At 39.6% G+C, this 19,569-nt stretch overlaps 1 protein-coding gene across 2 annotated transcripts in view; it reads right to left on the reverse strand.

Moving 5' to 3' along the window:
• The window catches only part of chinmo (Chronologically inappropriate morphogenesis), a 48,840-nt gene that overhangs the window by 12,524 nt on the left and 16,747 nt on the right, over nucleotides 1-19,569 (reverse strand). For both annotated transcript variants that reach the window (XM_018025203.2, XM_018025193.2), the window contains exons 3-6: nucleotides 8,254-8,474; nucleotides 7,584-7,957; nucleotides 6,948-7,195; nucleotides 6,569-6,823 (exon numbers count right to left, since the gene is read on the reverse strand). In XM_018025203.2, the coding sequence (XP_017880692.1) occupies nucleotides 6,569-6,823; nucleotides 6,948-7,195; nucleotides 7,584-7,957; nucleotides 8,254-8,474 (1,098 nt within the window). The remainder of the gene's footprint in view (nucleotides 1-6,568; nucleotides 6,824-6,947; nucleotides 7,196-7,583; nucleotides 7,958-8,253; nucleotides 8,475-19,569) is intronic.

Below are 19,569 nucleotides of genomic sequence, written 5' to 3' on the forward strand. Positions count from 1 at the left end.
GTGCGTATTTTACTGTTAATATTTTCTATTTTGTTATGCATTATCTGCTATTAATTCATGTACGTGTAATCCTTCTATAAATGTATAAAATAAAGTCCGCTGTTCAAAAATTGTCGCATACATTTAAGAATGTATCGTGGTCTACAAAAGCAAATTGACTGATTTCGTGATTATTCAATTTCAAGCGAACGGAAACGTGATTAAAAATATTCAGTTTCCCGTTAAAATTGATGCACCGACAACACGATGTTCTGTTACAAATAGTTTTAAACATCTCTCATCCCCGTTTCGTGCGAGTCGCATGAAATATGTGCGTCGGATTCGACCGACATTGCGGAATCGTATACGCTGCAGTAAATTTGCACCCACGCTTGGCTGTCGCCCAATTCTACGCCCCTCCGCGTCCTCCTGCCGCCCGGCGATCCGAAAATATACGCAATCGTGGCGCGTTACGTGAATAACCGGCGTTATCTAGCGGCTGCGGATCGAAACTCGCGCGATACGTCGCGCGCACGCACAACCGGAACACGCGTCATCCTTTTCTGTAACGCACGATGCAGTCGCGATAACGGCTCTCAAATCTCTGATAATTCGTAAAATTTCAGGAAATTCATGGCGTTACTGCTTATTTTTAATTGAGTCTAAATTGCAAGAATTAAAACAGAAATAATTAATAAAGATTAAATAAATGCAGAAGATAAAATTCGCAACTTGAGCCAATAAAATAATCTTATGAAAAGAAGATTCCTCAATTATATCATAATAATGTATTCATGTAAGTACGCGCAGTCTAGGCACAGGAGGGAAAACATCGAAAACGACAGATCGAGGAAAAAAAGAGAGGTTCCGGGAGGACAGCGGACAAGGACGAGAAGAAGAGACCGGGAACGAGGGTTGAGAGTTATCCAACGAGGATAGGGTTACGCATTGTGCGTAAGAGGGTAGCGCCAGTTTGCTTTATTCCTACTTGTCAGAGCGAGAAGCATGGTAATAAAGCTTGACGGAAGGGTCGGATTGACCGTTGTAGCTAACGAATGTATAATAAGAATTAAAATAATTAACGCTGTTCATGGAACAGCAGGTTCTTAAAGATTTTTAAGGAATTAATACTATCTTAATGTCGTACGCACAGTATACACATCATCCAGCAATATCCAAGTTAATAATTCAAAATAAATACATGGCGTGTTCGGACATTCGATTTGCCGAAAGAGAATATTAAGGCAAGCAACATACATAGTTTGCACGACCAACCCTCCGACAGTGTTATCATGAAATATTTCGTGACCCGAATTCGACGCTACTCGAGACCCCCTCGCCGTTTATGCATATCAGTCGTTCTAACGGTGAACAGTACGAGCGCGTTGCGTGAGCTAGGTACGTCATGATCGCTTCCGAGGAGCGTGCGTCTAAACAATAGGGTATGTGTACTCGCCCGGGTATTTTGAACGAACATCGAATTATTCACGGTCACTAATAAATACAGTCGATCACATGCTTACTTCGATATCGATACACAAGCACGTGCGTACACTCAAGAAAAATTGTAACGTTGCAAGTAATCCGTACGTCTGCTCAGAAGTCGCTGGCTGAAAGATTGCGCGTTATCACTGACCAGTCGAACGATTACGTGCCACATCATTGGGACGAAATCGTGAAGCGATAATTAATGAACTCGATTGCAATCATTGCAATCGGAGTAAACTTGATAACACACGTGGCTCGTTTGTAATGTTTACTTGCCTCAAGTTGAATCAATTTCATGTAAATAGAATCTACAAAAATAATATCACTCTTTATGTTGTCATTAATATACAAAATCAACTGAATTAATTATGATTATTTTTTGTTAAACAAATTCTAGCAAGTAGTAAAATCAGTAAAAATCGTCTTTTCTTTACAAATTGATTGTTTGAAAGTTATTTATAAAATTAAAAGTTGCAGAAATATAATGTACAAAGATTAAGTGAAAATAATGTGTGTAGATTTAATATAATCATATATAATTCTTGAAACATTTTCGGATTATTTGTACAATAAATATCCACGTTACAAGAAAAGAATTAGAGGCCGGAGTCTTTAATTTTGATAAAACAGAGATAATTAACTTAAAGGTTTTATGAATTTGCGAAGGATCGGAAGGTTTCAGAGTGTCGAGAAAGTAGGCGCAGGTCAACAAATGTTCCCTCTCATGGAGCGATAATTTGCAGCACGCGGAACCAAGAGTCAACCGAAGTCAAACTTTTCTAACAGTTTCTAAAACACACTTGGGGCCGCTTTGGCCATGACACACATAGAGGAACCAGCCTTTCGCATCCTCTGTTGAAAAAACATCCAACGGTCTATAGTCATAATTCATTCGGAACTTCTTGCATTTTATCCACTGCGGGAAGTCGGTTTTCTTCGTATATCGAAGGAAAAAACAGGAACATAAAAACTTACTATTATGGGGAGCAGAATTATCTCGGTTCGTTTTAATTTAGTCTCGATTCGTGACACTCAGCTTCCACTATTTCCGAGTAGTTTGGGAATCTCGTTTTACTGCTCACCTAACTACCAGGTGAGAGATTTCAATGCTGTGATCTTCCACGACCAACTTGTACCAATATTAAAAATCAATCAGAAGATTGGAAATACTAATCTATTTGTTAAAGAAAATCTGCTATCATTTAATTAATGTCGAATACCAATTCTTGCTTTATCTTACAATTCTTAACCCCACTGATTCGTTTTAGTCATATTACATCGAACTCTGATGAGTATTTGCAAGAATATAAAGCACACTTCAAGCCGAAAAAGAGAAAATCGATCTTTTTATCCGGATGTTATCTGTTAAATAATATTTTTGCTTAACGATAGACTGTCGTTAATAATGCGTTAGATGATGACTTCTCGTTACTGCATTAATTGTGCAATAACTCCCATCACCTATGATACTAAAGGTTAAATCCAGTTTCGAGAAGTATGCATTACGAGAGCCGGGAAGAACTAATCGTTTCTAAGAAGCGGTGGCCTAAATCCGCTATACGTTAGGTATTCTTGAACCTATCCTAGCACACTTGTGGCTTGCACGTGAACCACGAATAGTTCCAACTCATACTATCGAGATACGTGTGAATTCGTAGAAACGCAAATCTCAGTGGACGCTAACGAATCTGTAAAACATTATTCAGTAGCTCACATTTTCTCCACTATCTTCTGTTACGTTTCACTGATTATAAGTTATGTTCACTTATACGATTAACGAAGCGAATATACATAAGATATACAGTGACTCTCATTAATATTCGTGTCCGTTTCAAACTTGAATAACTAAATATTGGACCAAGAAACCTAATTTTCGTTGGAATGTTAGAAGACTTAGTTTGTGTAACCATAATTTAGGAATAGTTGATATTCGTCGTTAACGTTCGACGAATTCAATAAACATGCAATAGACGATTTTAATTTCTATAGCCTCATGAGTCTTTCTTTCACATCATCGAAAAGGTTCTTCGATCTCGCTGGATTATTGTAATATCGACCGACTGAAAAAGTTGTCGCTGCCGCGTGTTCCTTCGTTTTCGTGTGAAGCATATTAAATATCTACAAGAGCCACGTTAAACTTGCGTCGCACAATTTGACACCATTGATATATTTTAACGATTTACATTGTACACCCTCGACTATTAAAAAATCATAAGACAAGGGGTAAAAATGTTGGCCTAAGAATAGTTGAATATCTCTATATAAACAGAAACAGGTGCGAACAGATCGGGTTTTCAAAAATTGTTACCCCTCGCGTGCGAGCTATCCCTCGTAGAATGCTCAATTTCGATCGAATCTACTCCACGATAATTACCAAAACTGTATAATATGTGGCTAAGACACGAGCGAATCGCTAAGCGCCATCGGCGAAAGACAATTTTCGTGTGTCCAGCGTTCTGGGAACACGAAACGGGATGGCGCCGCGTGCAGACGTCGCGGCGATCCCGCATACGGAATTAATAGTCGGAAACGACGAATTAATGTTTCAGGAAGACGCACGAAACCGTGCGCCGGTGTGCTCGGAAGTGCCCGACGTGATCGACACGCGTGCATACGCCGCTAGCTGAAACATTTATGAGGCACGTGCGCGAAATTGCAGCTGAGACGATGACACGGAGGGAAATAGATGAGGTAGAGAGCACACGAAATAGATACAGTCGTAGTGCATCGACTTGAACGGACACGGAAACGGTTTCTGGTCTGTTTATCTATAATTCAATCACATGACGTACAAAATCGTCTGAGGTACATATTCATTGTTACATTATCTTGTACCATATTAGTTTAATATTTAAAAAGTAATTCAGGTTTGAAATGGACACGAATATTAATGGGAGCCACTGTATAAGATGTGGTTCCGAAACGTTATTCAGGACAATGAAGTTGGTCTTCTAATTCTCACCAAGAGATTCCGACGACAAGAAATTAGACGGTCTGTGGTTTGAAAAACGCGCGAAAGAAGAACGCGTGAAACGATCTAAAATACCGAGAGAAAGTCCCGCTGTGTTCTTAGAAGAAAGAAAAGGGGAATGATGTAATTACAGTCACGCACAGTTTAAAACCCCCGCAATTATTGGTTCAACCTAAAGAAGAATAGAAAGTAAACGAGTCTATCGATAGCACGATATTTAAACCGTATCATCTCCGGAATTGAACACACCGTTTCACAAAAATCTCGGCCATTCGAAACGCAACGAATCGTTTCCTAGAAAGAACCTCTAACAAAAAGCCTAACTCCTAACGACAAAGTCAAAGCTAGCATAACTGTACTTCTAATAGAATGATCCAACAGACCCATACTGTTTCCCCACGGTTCCTCACGGTTCCCCACGGTTCATTTCATTGCCGCGACAATTCGACCGAACGCCAATTAGTTCGTTCATTCGGTCGCTTACGAAACGAAAACCGAGCAGAAAAGGCCACCTCCTCCCTTTCTTCTCGCAGCCTGTTCCTTCCTCTTTTCCTCTTCCGCGGACACAGGCAAACACTCTACCGGCCGATCCCTTTTCTCCTCAACCTTCTTTTCTCAAGCACGCTGGTTAATGTCAATAACCGTTGCATATTAGTTGACGGTTCGCTTCTTTCTTTACCCGTCGCGGGTGCCTGCTCATCTAACAACGATTAAAAATGGTCAGAGCACGATACTCAGGACGTCGAGCGATCCTGGACCTCCAATGACGACGTTCACATTTTCGATTATTCTTGTATCGATGGCTAGCGACCCTATACGTATACGAGATACTATCCATTTTAACGTTGGGTGTCGTGGCGTCACACGGCCGGTGATTTGCTCGTCGGAGCAAAAGATGTTCCCAGTGGCTGCACCGTCGCGTCGCCTGCATCCTCTTTGTACACTTTGTTCACACCGTGAAGGCGAGGCAACCAATGTCGTCCTAAGGCAGAACGACCAGGTGGGCGTCGGGCGCCGGGCGTCCGTAAATCCTGTCTAACGGCGCGGCGTTATCGTCGTCGTTGCTCTTTTTCTGCGCGTTAGAGCGCACCGTTCGACGGAGAATCCGTACGAGGTAAAAAATACCATCGGCCGAGAACGTGCCGAGAAAAAGAGAGAAGGTGGAGAAAGGAGGGTTGGAGCAAAATTTTGCGGGACGCAATGCCGTTGCTCCGACGTACGTCGCACAATGATTGCGAAAAAATTGGCCAGAATATGAAGACGTTTTTCGATTCTCATGAAAATTAGTATAGTAGAAAATTAGATTCTCATGAATATAGTGTTTTCAGAGTCGTTGTATTTGAATCTAAAATCTAAATTGTAAAGAACGAAATGACGCATACAAAACACCTCAAATTCAACCCTTTATTGTTTACAAATTAAATGATCAATTTATATTATTAATATTTTTTTTATTAAATTATTATGAGAATGGATCAGTCTTTCTTTGATCCAATCAAGAACATTTTGCTACCTGCTGAGCTGTTGAGCCATAAATTATATTTTTTATATTTAATGTGAATGATTTTTATCAACTATAATATGAATTCGGCAAAATCATGAAAATGAAACGAGCAGCATTCTTAACATTATTGAGGGCGTATCGATTTATACTTTAAACGTAACTCCAATAAAAATTTTAAGTATGTTTTTTAAATAAGTTATATACATGCACAGTATGCATATATCGGTATAAATATACAAAGGATTTAATTCTGTTAGAATTTCAAAAATATTTTTAAATTTTTTATATTGTTACTAAATTATCGCTCAAAACTACTAATGAAGAAAAGAGTGCGCAACTGACTACCAGAGAAACGGATTGCCACACCAAAAAAGCTCCACGTGCAGCCGATGATGCAACGACTGATCGTGCATTTTGTAACATTAGATTTGGAATGTCTTGCCTTCTGGCGTCTCATTGACCCAGATAAGATATTTTACCTTCGTTAAAACGATATCTATACTATAACTTCATCGGAATTATCGCGATAAATGTAATAGTTCTATTTAATAGTTGCTCAATATCTTGACGAATTTGTTGAACAATCGTAAATTTTATCACACATGCAACGAAAAAAATTGACTTACCGTCAGGAGTGGTGACAGAGCTAGCCTTGTTGATTTTCGTGTTCCACATAGCAGGGGTAGTGGGAGCGGGACTGAGATCAGGGGTCGGTGGATGAGCTGGTGGAAGTGGCACCATGGCATGGCCCACTTGCCCTCCGTGTTGAATGTGATCCGAATTCGAACCGTAGTGGCCACCATCGAACGACAATCTTTCTGCCAATTTGTCTGTCCTCTCTCGGTCTGACAATGCCACCGGTTCCTGCTTTATGCGAAGATCTAAACAATAAACGTAATAGACCATATTACGATCAACATAAATTAAATGAGATTTTTTTTCTTTCTTCTCTTATTACCCCGGAAATGGAAAGATTAAGAACTTGCTACATTGCATGATTCTTACCTTCGGCCACGCTTTCTTTAAGATCGCAATGGCTACGTTCCTCGGACCTCGCTCGTTCCAGTTCCTGTTCCAATTCCGTGGGTGTATGCGGTGCGGTGTGCGGATGTGCGGGTGTTTCCGAAGGATGGATGAACGGTTGATAGAAGTGGTTCTCCAAGAGAAGCGGATGCGGCGCTGATGCGGGCCGGAAGGCGGTGCCATCGCGCAAAACGCTCGCCCTCCCCAGGGTATCGACTTCACTCGGCGATCTATAAGTATTCCCAAAAAAAACAACCCGTTCCGCATAAAATTGTACTTAACCATTCGATGATTTTGTTTTAGCAACAAGCTACGAGTAATCGTTCTCATTGTACAGCTGATCAAATCGATAAAAAAATCTTTAGTAATGAATTTCGTATTTCGTGTAATTCTTCTGTTTTAGGTATAGTAGAAGAATATTATTAATGTTTGAATGTTACATAATTTCGTATACGCATTTGGAAGTAGTTATTTTATATTCTATCGTAACGACTGTTGATTAGACTTTATCAAAACCATATAATACTGGATAGGAGATACTGATCGTTCGAAGGAAGGTCGCTGGCGTTTTAAAAGTTAATGCGCGCGAGTCCTTCGCGGCTTGGTAAAAGGGCTTACCTCATCAGCCTTTTCGGAGGCGGGCTTTCGTAATAGTGAGAGGTAGTGGAGTAAAGGCTGGGCACGGTGTAGGCAGGGGCGGGCGATGGTGCCGGTGTACGGGTCCTCTTCATGGTGTCTCTAACCATGGTTGCTTCACCCGCTTCGCTCAAGTCGCTCACCTCGACGACCCCGCCACCGATCCCATCGCCCACGCTACCACTCACGCTGCCAGCAACATTTCCGCTCACGTTGCCACTGCCGCTACTTCCGTTGTCACCGCTTCCGTTACCTTCACCCCCGCTATTCGCGGTCTCCGTGGACGAGTTATTGTTCTCCGCTGCGTGCCTCTGCGCCACTGCCAACTTCTCGTGCTCAATGGACAAACCTTTTACCTGTAATTAGACAAAAACCACAGGATATTCTAGTGCAGATATATTATGTATAAAGATTGGAAATTGACTTGATATTTAAAGTTATAAACGAAATATATCATAAAGGCTTTAAAGTCTTCGTGAGGACTGTGACCACGCTTTCGCGTTTCAGAGAACAGGAACTCCTGACCATTAATCTCGGCCAAAAATAAAAAGATGTTTCCCCGAAGGAACACAAGGTATGCGTACCGCGTTAGGAAACGCGTGACTGCTATTTAGGGTAATTATTTCTAAGCAAGATGAAATAAGTCGCATACTTGAAGACATTCGGCCGCTTTGAGGAAAGAGCTGAGGGATTCCTGGGACACGTGTACCTCTCCGCGGTACATAAATTCGAGGAGGGACGCCATATTGTGAGCACTCGTCCCATCGAGAATAACGATCAGACCCGCGGGCGAAGGAGGCATTCCTTCGAAGAGCTCTTGAAAGTGCTTGCTGCATGCTGCGAGTATCAACCTGTGCGCCTTGAACGTTACTCCTGAAACAAACGTAAAAACAGAGATTGGCTATATTTTCAAATATTTCACGTGTACAACTGTGTAGCCTCCTTCCAAGACAAAATACATCACGATTTAACGCTAAACTTAGAATGCATCGATTTTAAATTCTTCTATAAGAAATGAAAAGAAAACATTGTTAAAGTTGTATTTATATTAGTTAAACTACTACGTCTACTACCAAACGCAAGTACTAGTGTCTATTAGATTAAATTGCACTCAAATGGAAAAAATATAAATATATTAGTGCATAGAAACTATCAATAGGTTTAGGGCTAATTTTATTTTGACCAGAGCGTAAGAACAATTATAATAGTAAAAATGTCTGTCTTTAATAGGGTTTCATCAAACATCTTGTTTTCAAACATGGAATCCGATGATATTATATAAACAATCTTGCATAAAATCGAGATACATGCGTTTCTCCAAGAACTACTCGACTTTCGTGTCTAACGACGTATTTTGGACTTCTCTTCTCACAAGTTTAGGTATAGAGCGACAGGCAGAAACCGCGGCAATTTTTTCTAGAGGAAGTGGTGTCTGTTGAACCTTTTTTTACTATCCAGTTTCCATTTCTCTCCGCGCGAAGCAAGTATAAAGGAGTCAAGAAGGCAGAGCGCCAGCTTGAAGTCGAATGCCCTTTCTTGCAGCCCGTTGGACATCTAGGTCATCGTCGGACATGATTTTCCGTAATTTACGACTCACGTGCGCAAGTGTAACGTGCGCGTAATACGATATCGTTTGATATGCTTCTAACGGCGTCCCATACGTTATTCGATAAACCCGTGAGGAACATACCATTCTTATTAGTTTCGAGCCAGTACATTATAATTTTTGTCACAATTTGGCAAGATTAAGACACTGATGATATCTGATGATAACAAATTTTCTGACACAGTTAAAAAAGAGTAGCTGTAAAAATCGTATAAACAGAAGTGAACAATGTATCATTAGCCATGTAACCCGCGCTTCCTACTTTTGATGGGAACACCTGAGAAGCGCCAGAAAAACCATGTCACCGGTCGGTTATGCATGAACCGAGAAAGACGAGATGAGGCGCAGTATAACACGATATCTCAGGAATAAGGAAATCAAGAGCATAAAAAAGGGACACGCGAGAACGACCGGCCAGGTGACCGAAACCACCTGCCTTTCGGAATAGCTCGCCTAACTAAAGCATATCGAGTTCTTCGGTGCTCCTTGACATTCGGGAGGTTCGTTAAAAAAAAGTGAACCCTTTCGGGAACTACGTCGTCCGCACTCTTTATATGTAAATGTAATCGAAAATCTAGTGATCGTTGAAACTGATGTTAGTTGCATTATGTACTCAGATTAACAATAAATAAATAAGAATTATGGTGAGAACATTGTAATATACGAATTCTACTAACAATATAATTATCCTCATTTTTTAATAATTCACCATCAATAAACTCGATCTACCAGAACATTATTTGTATCGCTAAAATACTCCTTTCTCGACTGTTAATGGAAGTAAGTGCAGAGAAATAATAATCTCGCTTCGCGTGTATTTGCAATGTAACGTATATATGTATAGCGGAGCTTAGAAATATCCGAGCCAAATATACATAGATCCTAGATGCGTGGTCTGCAGGGGCCAACGACCGAATCGCGTGTGCCAGTGTGGGCGTTTTGCTTAGCGTGATTTTGGCTTGGCTTATACCAACGGCTCAGAACCAGGATCCGGAAACATGTGCCTGGTATTCCCTCATCCTTTGTTTGAATATGAATCGTCGCAGTGAAAATACGACACGGATGTGTTTCAGCTTCGAATCTCTCCAAAAATATTTGCTCGCAACAATACGCATCTATTCACGCGTTCTAATTTGGTTACTTATGATATTGTGCTCTCAAAAGAATATCGATATATCTCTTTTTCTATTTAATTTTAGAATATTGTTTGTTTAACATTCTTTTAAACATGTTTCTTTAAAAGTATTGCGAAAATTTTTTCTTATACATAACTTGATTAAATAAAGCACAGAGAGGTATTCTTGCCCGCTTAACGAAAATTGACCATTTATGGATCACCGGCGACCCACACGGCAATGTTCACTGAGCTATTTAATATTTTAAAAACCTTTCATTATAATAAGCTCTAATCACCTATATTTTGCTTTATAGTGAAGTTATATTAAAATAATAAGTTATCCAATATTCATTCTTAAGATCTCAGAGGTGAATTCTTAAGTGACATTTTTCATGAAATGAATAATGGTTATTAGGTACACTATCAACTTTCATCCCAAAAATACATTTATGGTATACGACTGTATCGCGATTCAATCATCGGAAGAATATGAGTACAACTGAATGAGCTAGTAAACAAATGATGTGTCTCTACTATTTATAAAAAAAACTCTGTTTTAGCGCCTATCATTGCGAATGAAATTATCGCACGATGTGTCGCTGCAAAATTTCTAATCTCGCGTATTAATCACACGTCCGAATTATACGACAGATAACAATGTCAGATACATTACGCGTTCACGTTTATCAACGTTTCGTTTCTCTCGAAATCGTTCAAACTCATCAAATCGATTTCAACGGATTTTATTTGTCACTTACTAATTGTTACAATCACAATTAAAAAGTTGTTCCGTAATTATAATTACGCAAGAAATATAAAAATCATTGAGGCATTTATAAGCGAGTACAATTTTGAAATCTCATTTATATCTTGCCGTATTCGGAGCGCAAATCACGATCGGTAAACAAGCGGTGGAACGATCTCTTAAGTGAGAACCATTTGCTTAAGAACGTGAAATTAATTCGCTGTGTCCACAGGAATTCTCGCTCGAGAAGAAACTTGCAAATAACACGCGGCCCATTACGCAACGGAGCAATGCACTCTTCACGGGCAATCTATTCATACTCCAAGGCCAGCTGCTGAACAGCTTTATGGGCTACGACTACGGTTTTCGGTTTCCTACCATGGTCATCGTTTCCTCTTCTAACGCTCGTTCCACAATTCTATTACTCTGTGCACGTCTAACGTCGTACTGTACAGAGAACCCGGAAGCAGCATAATAAATTAGATGTTCCCTTCAGTTGCTGTTCCACCGAATATAATACCGATTTTTATCACGACTTTGATTCATTTCGCGATAAAATCTACAATTCGTGTAAACACGAAAATACTTCATTTTATAGTGTGCTTTTGATGACACATTATAAAAAATGACTTCATGTGTGTTTTAGATTGTACAGAATATGATTGTCCTGAATAATAGTAATCTAATTTTCCACACAAGTTTCTATAGGCTAGCTAAGTTACTTTGACGCGAAGAGCTCGCACCATTTCATAGATTTTTTTTAAAGTACGATACAGACTTTTCTAATAAAATATTAAATGTAATATTTTATTCTAGGTCTAGTCACATGTTGATTAATAAATATCAAAGAGGATGATAATATCTTTTCTGTTATAATCTCAAAACAGAAATTGAGTAAAAAATAAATAAAAATCTGTGTCAAGAACTAATGAAGTACAATAGACGAATCAGTTGCATGATCCTAAATTCTAATTCTTCATTCCTACTTAATACAGTTTCACTAATACGTTCTTTGCCTTAATTATACGTCAATTTTTTAGCCCGTACTATGAAATGATTCATGAGATTCTATAATGCGTTCAAGTTGATACCTAACATTTGTAGACAGGTTTGAAAAGTTGCGAAAAGATAAGGAGTTAGAGGGTTAGTAGCAACGCGACCTAAGTCGCCAATAAGGCGACAAAGGAAGGCAGAACCAAGGGGCGAAAACGGTATGGCATGGGGCCAATAGCCTAACAAGGTCGGCGATGCAGAGTGCGCGAGTTAAATAGTTCTCTCGCGACCGAATTTCGTCGCCGAATTCCGCGTGCGATTACACGTGCGCGTACATAGAAAAGAAGCTTGTTCCAAGCGAAACAGCCAATCACGGCTGTCGGTTTCCTTTAGTTCCGGCTAATGACCGCGTGGGACCAAGGTCGCTGAGCTCACACATGTTCTTTCCTCCCTCTGTTTCGTGCGCAAGTTTCGCGCTGCACGCGCTCCAAAAACTAGGAAATCAATGGATCCTAAGTATATCCGTGAAAAATTAATGACCTCTGAGAATTATCATTGATATATCAAAACTAAATCCTTGTAAAATACAATAAAAAAAAAAATCATCTTATGCCGATTGACTTGAAACTTTTGGGGTCGAAGCGAGTAAAGTGGATCTAACAATAGCAAGCTTTCACTTCTATGAATGCATCAAAGTTCGCAGACTATCGTAAGGACGCTATTTCATAATGATCGATACTTGTATTATTTTATCTCTCTGCTCTGACAAACTTTACCATTCACTTGTAATACATTGATACTTTGATCTATTAGTATTATAATGGATTACTATAAATCAATAATAAAGATCGCACAATTCTGATCGTGATAAGAAGAACACAGGCGATAAACGTAATCCAACGATAAAATACTTTTCTATAATTTCTATCATTTTAACGGTACGAGCAATGAACTCAAACGCCCGAACAGATAGCTTACATCATCAAAATATAAAAATAACTCGTATTTTCTATAAAAAAAGGTTCTACATTTTTAAACGAAATGCGTATTAAAATTCATGAAATCAATTATTATTTTATTATTCGTAATTATACTCTAAGTGATTTAATTAAAGATCTTAAATGCCAGATGAGAAAACGAAAAACTGAATTAGGCTGATAATAACAGCACCGGAGAGGGCAACGTACTCGTTAATAACGGCTCATAAAAAACGCTTCGTTTCGGAGAAAAAGAAAACGCATAAAACAAAAAATTCACGGGTCTCAAGTTCCCGCGTTATGACAAGGCAAAAATGAGAGAACAAGTAGTACAGTACCGGGAGAAAGTATAGAATAAAATAGTTTCTGTACTGAAAGATGAATAAAAAAAAAGGAATTTATGTACAAATATTAGTTAATTTGAATGAGTTTTGTTACTAAAAGCTTTTTGTTGAGAGCAGTTAATCATCGAATATTATATGCATATTTTTGAACAGTTAAATATAGGTCTTTTTTACCAATTTCAGTGATTAAAATAATTTTATTATTTCCAGCCACAGAGTGCCAATACTTTTTCAAGACACTGTTCTCATGTACACTATATCTCGGAACTTCGCAGCTATATTTATACCCTTCCACCGTTTACTACTCCAACAAAGCCTATAAATGCAGGCAACATCCTGCTAAAACCCGCGAGTTGCGTAACTATGTCATTGACCTACTTGTTAATAGCCAATGATTCGAGAATTGATCAGTTCCCAGGCAGCTGCATCTTTTACACCGAGCACTTTGTACCGATTAATAGGACGATGAACGTACATTGTTTCGTAGTACGTTATCGTTCAATATCCACGCTATTACGAAGTTGCGTCCTGTTCAAAAGAAGAATGCCAACGCATAATGTTATCGACCCCCGTTCGCAAGCACATGCTGTATTTAATACTCTAGTAATCTGATAACGGGCAGCAGCTCTACCAACAACGTGAAATTTCGCAACTCCGCTATAGTGCCAATGAACGCGCAACCTTGAGATCGTTCATACTTACACACTACGTTTCCTAATCTAACTCCGAATATTTGCTTCCAATTTGCTCTTTTATGCAACACATTTAAAGAAGTGAGTAAAATCTTCGTATATCTAGCCCGGTATATGATAATACAAAATGAACTCTTCGCACTATCGAGATGAAGTAAACAGAACTATCAATCTTATTTTTTTCCAAGCAAGGTCAGAGCAAATGGTAATTTTGCATTTCGGTGAACATAACTAGAGCAAGTGCGTGTTGCGATTTGAAACTATCTAACGTTGAGACGAGAGATCATTCAGTTAGTATTTGTACGGTTACGGTACTTCTTTGCCTATCTAGATACGTTGTTCCATGAATTCTTACCTAGCGAACGCAAGCAAGCGCAAACGTTATGTACGTCACGTTTCTAACAGAAACGACGACTGGCAAAGGAAGGACCTCGTAACCGGATTGACAAACAAGTGCGCGAACTGCGCATACTGCGCGAATAAAGAATGGTTTAACAAGGAATCACGAAATAACATTTCGAGACTTTCGCGTTTCACCAATTAGGTATTGTAATCACTGTAGGTGGAATATGAATTTGTGAAAGCATTACCAAAATATCTGGATTCGCGATGTATATAATTACTCATTTTGCATACTATAACGCATGGACTACGGAATAAATAATATAAATGTATAGAATCATATGGAGAATAGGAGAGCGTAAATTGAAGTATGATTTTGCAATGAGGATATTTATATTTGATGCTTTGATTCTGGGGATGTTATTATCCAGAGTGGAATTATGAGGATATAAAAAGAAAGATGAAGTAAAACGAGTAGCAAATAAAATTTATAAAAGGGACTTTAGGATTGGAATGGCGTACACCAAATTATCTTGTGCTAGAGGAAACAAAAAGAAGGAAAATAGGAAGTAATACGGGCCACAGAGTGGTCAAACTCGAGGAAAACCTGAGGTCAGGAGAAAAGGACAGCGAAGGGGCGAGGAGTGTGAAAGAAAGATAAGACTGTTTAAAAAGAAACGGATTAAGTCAAGAAGGTATAGAACAAGTAAGGAGTGAAGGAAAAAAAAATATTAAGAGCAAAAGATACAGAGAATGATGAGAGAATACAGAGAAAAATACAAAAACAGGAACAGTTTAATTAAGTAGTACAGTCTCGATATAACCCCAGGTATAAATATATGTCCAAGGGTGGTTGATCGAGATATCGACGAAACGAGTTGAGTCGAAAGAAGGAACATAGAAGAGTCAACGATTAATGACAAAGTCAAGGTTTGGAAATATGGAAAAGTGGAATAGATACTGGGAAGAGGACAAAGAAAGGAAATGTAACTGTACGATACGTTAAAACACTTGGTAAGAGATTGTAGGTATAGGAGTGGAAGTAAATAAAAAGAAGTATAGGAATATCTACGTCGACAGTTTTTCTGAAGAAAATTGTCTGCCACTGTGTAACTCGAACACAGAACTCTTTTATATTCGTAAATAAAAATAGCCTGCGGCGTGTTCGACCAAGGATTCTCTATATTTTTGAATCGCCATACAAAATTCAAATAGCGGAAGTGTGTCTGCGTATAAACAGTTTTATCGATTAGATAACACATTATATTTTATTTCTAATTGTAGATGGGAATCAGCCCCTACTTTATAATCAATGGTCGAAAACAGTAAACACACTGAATTCCTAGGAACTATTAAAAATTCGTACGTACTATCTTACTTTATCATCGATTTATTCCTATTACTTTCAACTGAGTTCGATACAAATCAATTTTATCAGTGGTATATAAATACCACTTGTTTAATCCTCTGTCTGCGTTTATGAAATTGTAATATAGATTAAGCGTACAGATACTTTAGTTTATTTTTCAAAGCTCAACTATACAAAAAGAAAAATGCTGGAAATCTTGAAAGGTTCTAATAGCCAGGAATTGTGTAATAGTCTGACAGCTGAATGTGAGCATTTCTCACGGCACGTATGCACAAGCAACCACGCATAGCGGTCGCGCATCTATGCATGTTTCCGCGTCCGAGTTACAACACGTACAACCGGCAAACGCGATCTAATTTTCTGCTTTATGGTGTCGACCCTTTTAGTTTCACCCAGATACAAAATGCCAGTTGGAACTATGCTCGTTCACGCGTTATCATGCTGCATTGAACACAGTGACCCAATAACAACGATTGATCTTAATAGATAAACGTAGCGACCACAACAATTCATATCATGATCCCACCAAATCGTTTCGTACAAGCTAGACTGATATTTATTTTATGCCGCGGAATAATCTCAAGAGTGAAATATTTCTCTTCTGTGCAATTCTTTTCTATACATTACCCAAGTCTCCAAATATCCAAAGAAAAATTAAATTGGAGGATTCAATATTGAAAAAATTATTCTGTTTAGATTTGGTAATTATTTGCAATTCGCATTCATCCTATTATCGTGTATAAAATTCTACCGTGACCTCGTTTTATGATTCAAAACGCATAATAAAAATAACGCGATAGAAATATTTGACACTGATATAAGTATCTCTGCCACTGACAATCTCTCCGAGCAAAAAGATTCTGTCATATAAACAACTCAAAAAACGGTTTTGTATCGAATCGCCGACAATGTGTTAATCTACAGCATTTGACCGACATTGATTTCGCCGGCAATATTAATTCACCAGCATTGTAGAGTTCAGTGTTGGTGAAAGCATATTCTGTGAAACAAATGTCGATGTAAATGTAAACATTGTCGCTGAATTAATATCGATCGATCAATGCCGGTAAAATATCGTCGTTTAAAACTCCGTCGATGATTTGATGGAAACCCTGAAAAAAAACTAACGGCTGTATGTATTCGTAGAACGCACGCGTTATACATGCAAATACGGTGCAATTATTTGGGTCACATTCAAATGAATTTTAAGCGCGGCGACGACGACACAAGAAGCCGCCTTTCGCATCTAACGACAGCCTGTCCGGGACAGTTCCGCTCGACCCGAACGGTGTACGAGTATTTTCTACCCGTCTAACGTTCCACGTGTCGCTTGCACAGTCCGTTTAATCTCGTACGCCGCGCATAAGAGTGTGTGCGTGTTCGCGCGCCAGCGCACGCCTCGCTCACAAACGCGCGCTCTCATCTCGGATCGGTGATAACACACTCGTGAATCCCGATTCGTACGTAATTCGTTTTCCTCCACGAATTTAACTCGAATATTTTCGTATCGCGCATACACGTGTTTCTACTTCGTGCGTGACACATTTCTTGCGGCGAAAGATTTACGTGTTCGAACGTTATCATTTGCCTTCATACGTTATGCAACTCCCGACACTGAATCAGAGTGTGTACCGATACGAGCATTACAAAAATTAATGCGCTTCGTGTGTCCTTTTCTTTGATCCGCGATGTTTCTCCGATTTACTACTCCAGTGTATAAGATAATGTTATTGTCTACGTAATTTTCATGATCGTTCAGACAGAGCATATTCTTCCTATCGTTAACTTACGAAAAGAGAAATCTTTAAAGAGATGTATTTTCATTCAAACCGAATCACTAAAGTCATCCCTGTGCATAAGTACGATTTCAACCTCGTTCTGAAATTCCTCCTCGAGTTACTCGCGAGATACGCAACGTCCCACGCAGGCGTAGCCGTGCGTGCCATTGCGTATACCACGTGCCGATACGTTTGAATCGATGTGTGCATCGCCTATATACTCTATACCCGAGGCCGAGGAAGACCGTGAGGAAGACTGTTAGATCTAACTGTAACCCAGGCCTACTTTCGGCTTCCTTTGGGCCTTCGAACGATTACACATAAAGCGCGCATAGCGATGTTCTCTCACACAGCACACGCATGCGTATATATACATACATATGTATGTGCACGCGTTGCTCAACCGCACGATCACCTCCTAGCTCTTTTGGGGCAATATGCTCCCTTTCCTCTACCAAACTTCGTCGTCCTTGAACCCTTCCCACCTACCGACCTTCCTTTTAGGCTCTCACCCTCTTCTAACTTAACGAACAGAAAGACCACTCTCCGGACGACAAAGCATCGAGTTACTCTCCCTGTTTCTCCGCGTAGAGTGGAATGGAGCACACGGCTTTCCGTCGACTTTCGGCCGTCTTCCCCGGCAAGACGAGCCCGATATTCCTTGCACGGCCTTCGCAATGTACTCCTGGCTGACTAGAAAGGAAACTTTTCCCTTCCCTCGGGTCCGAAAGAAACTGTTCCACCGTTGCGTCGCGGCATTAGGCACAGCCAGGCGGTTTTCGTGAAATCAGGACACGCGCCCGCGCGTGTAGACACGAGAGAAAGCGTTAGATGCCGGAGGATTGGGTACCGGCGTGGAATTAGGGAACGCTCGATGCACGCGCGAACGAAACATTCGTATCGCGTCGTATAGAAACGCGAGGAAGTTTCGGACTATCGTTTCGGAAGTGTCCTCTTCTCGGGGCAAGCAAAGGGTTATCGCGAATCGCGTCGTGGACTTTAGCTGTCGAGAAAGATCAAGAACCGCAACCCTTGCATACGAAAAATATTTAACGTTTTGTATGAATAATCATAGGTATTGCTTGGCACGTGAAAAAAGACAAGTAGACAAGAAGGCTAGTAACAATGAACCTGACCCAGTTGGGGATTGTGTTAATTTCCCCTAAGGGAACAAAATTCAAGACGAGTAATAAGTATACGTCTTGTTTTTTCGATGCTCGATCTGGTATCGATACTGTTGGATTTTAACATAATTTTGACGCGTCAAAAAAAAACAATTTTAACGTACGCACATCATTACCAGCTACATTAAAATTCTTTTTATTTTGACGCATCGAAATTTGTGTTAAAGTCCAACAGTATCGATGCCAGATCGAGCATTGAAAAATAAGATGCAGACTTATTACTCGTTTTGAATTTTATCGCCATTGTTAGAGGAAACTAATCGAGCTGGCTCAGTTTCATTGTTACTAGCTGTAAAAGAGATACGATGTTTGGAGCAGACGAAGGTCGATCAGCTGAACCTCATTCGATTGATCCATAAAGGCCGCGGACAATTGTTGCGTCGTGGCAAAAAAAGATAGCTCAATAGCACGTGTTCAGCTAATCAATGAATTGAACATGCGACTCTGCGATCTTCGCGAGGGACAGTGATTTATCAGCTTGTCTCCTTGATTAGTCACAACTTTCTCCATACGTGATGCATTTAACGAGATGCCGTTAGGCTTCTCTATATTCAAAATCAGCTTGGCACCAATATCAAACTTTCGATTCGATTCAGCACTCGTAACGGTACTGCAGCGACGATGCAACTTGATATGCTGTCCGACAAAAATCCAGGAAAAGCTTCTATCAGATTGTTAAGACAGGAGTAACGTAATAAAATTCGACCAAGCTCTTATAACAAAAATTGCACACTGTTATTTATCCAACGCAACTGATAAAGAAGCAAATATCTACTACCATGTGCTGACGAATAGAATCGTTATCAGTGACGCTGATAAAT

This window comes from Ceratina calcarata, unplaced genomic scaffold (genome assembly GCF_001652005.2).
Source record: "Ceratina calcarata isolate Rehan_Ccalc_2016 unplaced genomic scaffold, ASM165200v1 scaffold119, whole genome shotgun sequence".
NCBI classification, from domain to species: Eukaryota; Metazoa; Arthropoda; class Insecta; order Hymenoptera; family Apidae; genus Ceratina; species Ceratina calcarata.